The following is an 8,612-nucleotide window of genomic DNA, read 5'->3' as shown; positions in this document are numbered from 1 at the left end:
TTGAGGATTTTAAAACTAAGACTGACATCATTCTGGAAAACAAAATAGCAATCCTTTTCCGAAAAGACCCAAAAGATAATTACATTGTCATTTGACAAAAATTCCAAGAGAACAATCGACCGGCGTTTGGTATAATCTGGCTGCCTAGCAGAGAAACATGCAAGAAACCCCTTCAACGCATGGTAATCAATGTGTGGGGATGTTTTTGCTGGTATGGCGTTTGACACTCCATAGAATTGATGGAATTTTAAATAAGGTACAATGAAGAGTGAAATGTTGCGGTGATGGCTGTAGCAATATGTGGAAAAGTTACAGAAACATTTGTGAACGGAAATTTTATCAGTGTTCTGATCTGATGGCCATCATCTTCTTCTGACAGAATATCTCTAGTGTAACACTTAAAAGCAGTCAGTGGCAAAATATATTCCAAATATTGATGCCTTTATGTAGATTATCTTTATAAGAATGACATTAAAATCAGTATAAATGGCGCGCTGTCGGAATTATATTAAGGGGTAACATGGGTTTCGTGGGTTCAAAAAATCTTTTTTTGCTTATTAATTTCTACAACATCTCAAGCATATTATGCTAAATATCAAGTCGATCCGAATAATAGTTTCGGAGATACAGTCCTTATGTATGCTCCAAGTCAGGTATTATTGTTACTCAAAACTTTAAACAGTTGGTTTTCAAATGATGAAATTTTGCACAGGTGCTCGAGATGCAATTTACTCGCGCTTGAACGAAGGATTTTTTCTCTACAACTATTTAAAAAAGACAAAATGTCAAGCAATTTTTTCGATACTACTTTTTTTAAGTATCCTTCAAATGTTGTACTTTCATATAATAATAAGTAAAATATACCTACAGCAATATTTTTTTCTAAAAAAATTCATAAAAAAGGTCTTTTTTCGACGATACAAACCTTACCACCCTCTTAAATTGTTTATAAATACTTAAATGTAAAAAATAATACCATTTTATAAGTCACACGCTTTTGGTGAATGGATTTTTATTCGAAAAGTTGTCTTGAAAATCTTACTAAATAAGAGTATGTTCTTACAGCTTCGTTGAAAATCTTTTTTTTTCAACTATTTATACCTATAAACAAGAGAGTACATACATATATGAACACGGATTTTATTTAACACCAAAATGAACTTACAAAAGTTTTTCCCAAAACCCCCGCGCACGTCCAAATGTAATATGTATAAAAAATAATTAATGTAACAGAAACCACAGTAAAACAAGCTGATAATAATAAAATGTTACTCCCATTTAGCATTAACGGGAATATGCTTAAAGCCATAAACATATAGAAAATGTAATGGTATGTGTTGTGGTGAAATGCAGCTCTTTTTGTTGTATTTTAATGTATGAAAGAAACGCTTCAAGAGAATTTTGTGGAAATCAGAGCAAAACACTAACCTAACTGGAAGTATCAACAACAACAATATTATTCAAATTACAGTTAGATAAATGTGAATTAAAACTTTCGCTTCAAGAGAAGCAATAATAAAAAGAACAAGCGGTAGTGTTTGATTCAATAAGTCCACACCTCTAAATACCTATACCTACCAAGTCCCCATTCGATATTATACACTTATGACAGTGCTTCTTCCAATCATAGAAACACGGTTCTCTCAGCGATTTTTCGGTCGCTTGTTAAACGACGGCCTTTTAATGTTCTCTTTATATTTCGAAATAGCAAAAGATCACAAGAAGCCATGTCTAGGCTGAGGATCGTTGCAATATAGTTTTTGGCCAAGAATTCACGAACAACTAACAAAATATGTACTTTCGTCAAGCTCATAGAAACACGTGCAACCAGCGACAGATGATCGTATTTCAGGTGCATAATAAAAAAGTTAAAAAATTAGACAAATTAACTTTTGGACAATTTGCAATTCAAGATTCCCGTTATTTCTTGAACACACCTCGTACTGTAGATATAGTTGTAGAAGATCTATGACGAGAGAAGTACACTGCTATTTACAGCACAGAAATCAATTCATTTTTTTGTATTAAATCTAAACTTTTTTTTTTGCTCCAGAAGAGTGCATATTTTATGTTTTTTTTTGTGTTAAATCTAAACTTCAAATGCTAAATATTTTTACATAGAGGAAAAATTTTACATAAATTAAAAAATTATACAAAATACTTACACACACACATACATGCTACAGAAAGTCATATTTACATCTATATAGTAATAAAATATCAATAAATCTCATAACTTATTTTCTCTAAAAATATTCAGTTTGTTAATTTTTATCTTAATTTTTGAGCTGCGCCTTGGAGTCTTACTGAGACGTCTAAACTTCTTTGTGCTATCGGCGCATTTAGTGGTGATGGTCAGGCGTACCTCCTTGTCGGAACAAGATGTGCGCGACATCACACAATGCATGATATCCTCAACCTTTTTCGGATCCAATTGACCCTTTTGCGGGCGTACACGATCGTTTCCCAAAAATGCTGGCGAAGACTTACCACTAAGTGTATTTGTCGCTAGGACCTCCTCGGGGAAAATCATGCAAAGTAAGCTGCGAGTGGCCGCAGACGAAGACATGAATGAGATGGCATTGAATTTTTCGGTGGGCACGCTTGTGCCATTCGGACCAATCACTGTGCAGTGGACAGCGTTCTCTGCTGTGGGCGGTGATGGCATTGGCATAGATCCAGCGACACTCGAGCTATTGGTTGATTGAGTTTCTTCTGTGTAATTTAGCACATTTCTGTTATTACCGCTGTCAACAATACTGTCATTGAAATTCTCAGTTGAAGTTGTGATCGAAGATCCAGTACTGGAAGCTGCATGATCTTCGCATTGTATATTTGTTGATGTTCCATTTAGGTTAGCTTCTCTATTCATTTCTCTCAACACACGTTTACGTGGATCTGCGCAATAAGGATTTTTATAAGTTATGCGATGTACCGTTTTGATACTTCCGATAGACCAACGAGTCGGAGTTGTGTAACAGGAACGGCTTGTACTTGGCACATCATCATTCAATTGGTCAGCTGGTTTGGGCGATGCCACAATATTTGGCAACGCGCTCTCCGATGTAGAAGAGCCGCTACTAGTGCTTCCGCTATCATCTGTATTCGTAGTTTGGCTACTTGTTGAAGAAGCAGCATGATTTCGTTCTATTATTTGCAATTGGCTACTGATGCTTCCGGTATCATCTGTATTCGTAGTTTGGCTACTTGTTGAAGAAGCAGCACGATTTCGTTCTATTATTTGGAACAAACGCTTACTTTTCTCACATAATAAAGAAATTCTCTGCGCTATCAAATATTTAGTTTCAAACGACTTTTGAGTTACCAGATGGAGTTGATTAAACTCTTCGCTCATTATATCGCTATACTCCTTCAACCATCTGTTCATCAATGGTAATATGTCCGCTGGATTCTGTACATTGTTCATCATCTCATTTTCGACTAGCACTTGAGCCTTGGAAGGAATCGGTAGCTTCTCCATACTTTTTGTTAATATTTTGCACAATATTTTTCACACTTGAATTTCGATATTATGTCTGTCACCTGTGGAAGGGAAGTTCACTATGAGTTCGGTGAATACGCCAGGTTTTATAGTCGATTGTTGAACGTAGTAAGCTCAGAGTTAAATTCACAGGTAGCATGGATGCACTTACTGTCTTGCTCAACAGGTAGTCGGTTAATCAAGTGAAGCAAGGAAAAACAACAACAAATAGTGCCTTAATTGTTTTAGATTCAACAATCTCAAAAAATCTTTTCTTTGTTCATCCTTTAACTCTTATTCTTGGACACACCCATGCTTTTTGTACTTAACCATAGTTTTAAAAAAACCAATCTCTCTACTAACAAAGAACAATAAACAGACGCTGTAAGGGTTCAACAGCAAATTGACCTTGCGCGAAATACAATTAAGCTAACACACCTACAAATATTTTTACCGGCCATAAACGAACCCAATATTATATATAGAATGCGATCTTTGAATTCGCAAGGTTACGGATTCTCTGAACTTCTTTACTCTAATAGAACATTGCTTGCTTTATAGCTTTTGGTCTGCCTCTAAACAACGTTTGAGATGTGTTTTGGTTCGGGTTCAATCTAATTCCATTCTAATTGTTGAGGATTTTAAAAATAAGACCGACATCATACTAGGGAAATAACTATTGTATTTAAGTTTAGTATAACTGTGTTGGGAGGTATCTCTTGGTATGCTAAATATATATTTAAAAACATTATTTAAGAAATTGGAGAAATTTACATATTTATTTCAAACCGAAGCAGAGCGTTACAAAGTAGCATAAATACTAAAATCTTTAATTACACAAAATGGCTTTAGACGGTAAGAAAATACTACCGTCTACTATATAAATTATTAAATTATTAATTATATATTAAATTATATCGAATATTATTACAAATATACCAAAATACATAAATCACATTTAAATCAAATAGCAATCAATTATACAATATATTTTCTAAAAACAAAAAAAAAAAATATTTCAATAATTTGACAAGATCTATCATGGCTGTGGCGAACGAATCACGCAGCCAATATGTGCTTGCTACTGCTTCATTTCTCTTCGAAATTTCTATTCAATTTGCGCGGCTTCCAGATTTATTGAGTCGATTTTTGACTTTCTTTGCGGTAATCGAACATTTAAGGGTGATAGTCATGCGAACTTCCTTTGAGCTGTAATATGTGCGAGTTGTAATACAATGTATGATATCCTCAACCTTTTTCGGATCCAATTGACCCTTAGGCGGGCGTACACGATCGTTTTCCAAAAATGCTGGCGAAGGCTTACCACTAAGTGTATTTGCGGCCAAGACCTCCTCTGAGAAAACTAAACAAATCAGGGTGCGCGTGGCCGCGCATGGAATCATAAATGGAATTGCTCGGAATTTTTCGGTGGGTACTTTTGTACCATTCGGACCAATCACTGTGTAGCCATCATCGTCGCCACTTAGCGAAATTGGCGCTTGTACAGACGTTGAAGCTCTACTACTGGAAGCTGCATGATCTGCGGACTGCGTACTTGTTGAGCTGTTGCTTTGGGCTGCGTTAGCTTCACTATTCCCCTCACTCAACACGCGCTTACGTGAATCACCGTTGATCTTTCCGATAGACCGTTGAGTGTTTTTTCCTTTAATTTTCATCGGTATTGGCTCTGGCGAGAAGAGGGTAGCGATATCGGTTTGCTTACAATGAAACTCGCGTGTACTAATCACCCGCATCATATTATTTTTTATTTCCAAATCACTAATTTCACTGAGCGCTTCCCATACATGCAGTTGACCCCACGTTTGCGCCACGGATTCCCTTTTCCAGTGAATAGTAATGTTTTCAAGAGTAGGTATTTTGGCACCCTGTTTCAACTTCTTCGCAATCCGTTGCGCTATTTTATATTTGGCTCTAAGCACCTCGTTAGTCGTCTGGCTGAGTTCGCTGAGATCTAAATTCTTAAAGTCTTCTATCCATTTTTTAACCAATAGTGCGAGATCTTCTGTAGTTTTCGCATTCGATATCATCTTATTCTCAGCCATTTGGAGCTGAACCTTTGAAAGATGTTGTATAATATTTTTTTGATTCACCACTGCTTATTAGTCGATTGCTGAGTGGGGTGAGCTCAGTGTGTAATTCAGGGGTAGAATTTGTGCACTTGCGGTCGTGCTATGCAGAATGTCGCCTATTCACCTCACGCGCTGTAAGCACAAGCAAAATAGTGTATTAATTGTTTTGGCACCGACAGCCTTGGAGTGAAAATTCGAATTTTTTAGGGTATTCTTTGAAATGCCTACGATGTCTGCCTTAATCTATGCGTATTTTTGAGATTACCCAAACATGCTCTTAAGAAAGAACAATAATGGATATTTTAGTCGTTAGATGTATGAGTTTAGGGACTAAAGCGATTAGACCTTGAGTGTAGTGGTTAAGCCTATAATTATATGTAGCTTTTTGCAGTCTTTGAATTCGCAAGTTAAGTGAGTCTAATAGTTCCATGGGCCCAACATTTTAGCTTAGAGCAGACAGTTAGAATTAGGTACATAATATGACTTCAGGAAAGTTTAAATATGCAAGCTTCTCTTGAAATGCCACGCTCAGTATAATGCAACCCGGCTTTCTCTCAACAATTTGTTCCAGCAAACAAAGATCCAAAGATAGTAGCGAAAATGTTTTAACAAAATTATGAAATTTAGTTATAGCCACTAGGAGTTAAGTCTCGAAAATTCCAAAATTGTTTAAAAAAAAAATAAAAAAATTATTTTTTTGCGCTGTGGAACCATACAATTGTTATGTGCTATTAAATGTCATTAACACAATCGAATAATATAAAACATAACCGTGTTTCCCCTTGCCTTATACCGCTTTCTAGGCACACACATCCGTTAGAATGCGCCGCCACAAGCACTTAAGCATTTAACGTTATCCCATTAGACATACACATTGCCGTTACAAAACCGTTTATAGTTTGTAGTAGTGCATGCATATGTTTAACAAGCGTCAAAGCATACTAACTGTCAGTTTGTTTGTAAGCCAACGTCATTTGTTGCTGTGTTGCAAATAAAAAACCCAACACAGTCCATTAAAATTTCTTTAGCTGCCACTGTGGAAGCTCTGCTGCGACGCACGACGAAGCCGCTTTCATTTGATTTCATATAAAACCATAAACGGATGGCATAAAAGAAATAAATGTGTGTTCATATGTATGAGTCGGAATGCCAACACGATTGCTTTTGTAGCGCGCTCTGTCGGATAGATAACCTACACTATTATATATATTTATGTACAAATAAACGCTAAGTGAGTTCTGGCCGACTTTCGCACTGACAATATGTGCTATATGTGTATATAATATATTTGTATATACATTTAAAATCCATCATGCCGTGGCATTTAGCTATTTATTTGTGTTGTTGTTATCATTGCAATTGCTGGCTTTCATATCATTTCAATCCAAAACTAAGCCCAACATAATGTCGGTTGCCTCGCTGACTTTGCGGTTGCGAGCCGCAGCTTCAACAGTTTGACATTTATGAACACATGCCTCCGTTGTTGGGTGGTGAGATCTCATAGACGACCTCATGCCTCTGGAGTAACGTCCGTGCAGGTGTATGAGAGATTTGTTTTCTATGCTTGCAGATTTGCTCTGTTATGTGTACTCTTTTCTACTAAATATGAAAAGAGTTTTATTTTGAAAGCTATTCTTCTATATAAAAATGCACTTGAAAGATTTTTGCTTTAAAGCTCATTTGGATTTCTATTATAGGAAAGGTCTGATTCTAACGAGTAAATATGGATTTAAACCACGTTCTTGTGAGCTTAGATCCTTTATAATCTATTAGGGTTCTAAATTATATTTTGAATATCATCGGATTTATTTCAAAGCTACCTGCAACGGGTATGTTTCATTAGTCATTTGAAGGCAACAACTATTTTATTGATCCAATAAAACTGATCCTAAGTGGAGAGTATAGCATATGTATGAAAATTGTTGGATGACTAAAGTATAAAAATACTGCATGAAATTTCAAGGATAAGGTAGCAGAGAAACAATGGAACATCTCTTGTGCGCTTGTTCTATTTTGTCAAGGCAACGGCTCCAGCATTTGGGAGCCTCACAGAACGAGAACCTGGAAATCTTTAGTATAACCATATAACTTGTGTAAAGCGCTGGCCTCGACTACTCCTCATTGACTACGTGATTGCACTCCATCTGGTATCCAAGGAACCAAAATGAGTCTACGTGTGGCTTATTGGCCTAGCAGACTAACCTAACCTAATTATAAAAATCGAAAGCGACGGTAATTTTTTTATAATATAACAGTATATTCTAAAACTGAAATGTCTTCTAAGATTTCTAGGAAGAGATTCCTTTAAATTTCACAAGCAAAAATCTACAAGAAAATTTGTGGAATGTCAACCGTCTTCAGGACTGTTAAGTGCAATTTTTACATAAAACCGTGAGAGTCTCAGATAGAGATTATCGGAAATGTGAAAGCGTTTCTCCAGCATTGTAAAAAATCATATTTATTAGTTTATTTTAAGGTTAGAATCAGTTAATCTTTGATTGAAAAAATGTCAACACTTCGGTCCATTTTTGCTTTCTTATTTTAATGACAGCAATTTCATATTTTTATTATTTTGGAATTCTGTTTTAGCCATGACTGAATTCAAAAGATTTTCCTATGCAATAACAAATATTAAATTTAAATGAATATTTATGAAGAAATCTACTCGTTTAAAGTAGAGTGTTACAAAAGCTCACATTTTTGCTTAAAAAGAATGCATATGTTGGTAATTGTTGCGTTATTTGTACAACAACAAATGAAATTTACTGTAACATTTTTCGATTCGTTGACCTTTAGTACTTATTGTTATTGTTCTTAGCTGTATTATTGGTTTTACAGTTTCAGTTGACTATTTCATTGTTTTCCAAGCCATCTTCTACTTGTTAAAAATTCGAAATTTATTTAGATCAAGCACATTTCTGTAATAATTGAGTTTATAATAAATGTACTTTTTTACAAATATTTTTTTTTTTTGTTTTTTTTTATTATAAAATGAATTTTTCAGGTCAATTTCAAGTAGTCAAGTAGATTAATAATTTAGT

The 8,612-nt window shown here is 35.2% G+C and overlaps 1 protein-coding gene and 1 long non-coding RNA gene across 3 annotated transcripts in view; one reads left to right on the top strand and one right to left on the bottom strand.

The window, feature by feature from the left end:
- The window catches only part of LOC105212114 (early boundary activity protein 2-like), a 124,765-nt gene that overhangs the window by 115,763 nt on the left and 390 nt on the right, over positions 1-8,612 (bottom strand). Inside the window, exon 2 of one of the 2 annotated variants that reach the window (XM_054233654.1) lies at positions 2,855-3,543. The exons of the other annotated variant lie outside the window; for it this stretch is intronic. Within the exon in view, the coding sequence (XP_054089629.1) occupies positions 2,855-3,481 (627 nt within the window). The 5' untranslated portion in view covers positions 3,482-3,543. The remainder of the gene's footprint in view (positions 1-2,854; positions 3,544-8,612) is intronic. 2 annotated transcript variants of the gene reach the window in all.
- LOC128922590 (uncharacterized) lies at positions 3,541-8,534 on the top strand. Its single transcript, XR_008471785.1, has 2 exons — positions 3,541-7,803; positions 7,856-8,534. It is a non-coding gene; the product is annotated as an uncharacterized LOC128922590 (long non-coding RNA).

Source organism: Zeugodacus cucurbitae, chromosome 6 (genome assembly GCF_028554725.1).
Source record: "Zeugodacus cucurbitae isolate PBARC_wt_2022May chromosome 6, idZeuCucr1.2, whole genome shotgun sequence".
Classification (NCBI taxonomy): Eukaryota; Metazoa; Arthropoda; class Insecta; order Diptera; family Tephritidae; genus Zeugodacus; species Zeugodacus cucurbitae.
The sequence above is the reverse complement of the archived record's forward strand: the minus strand, read 5'-3'. Positions and strand labels throughout refer to the sequence as shown.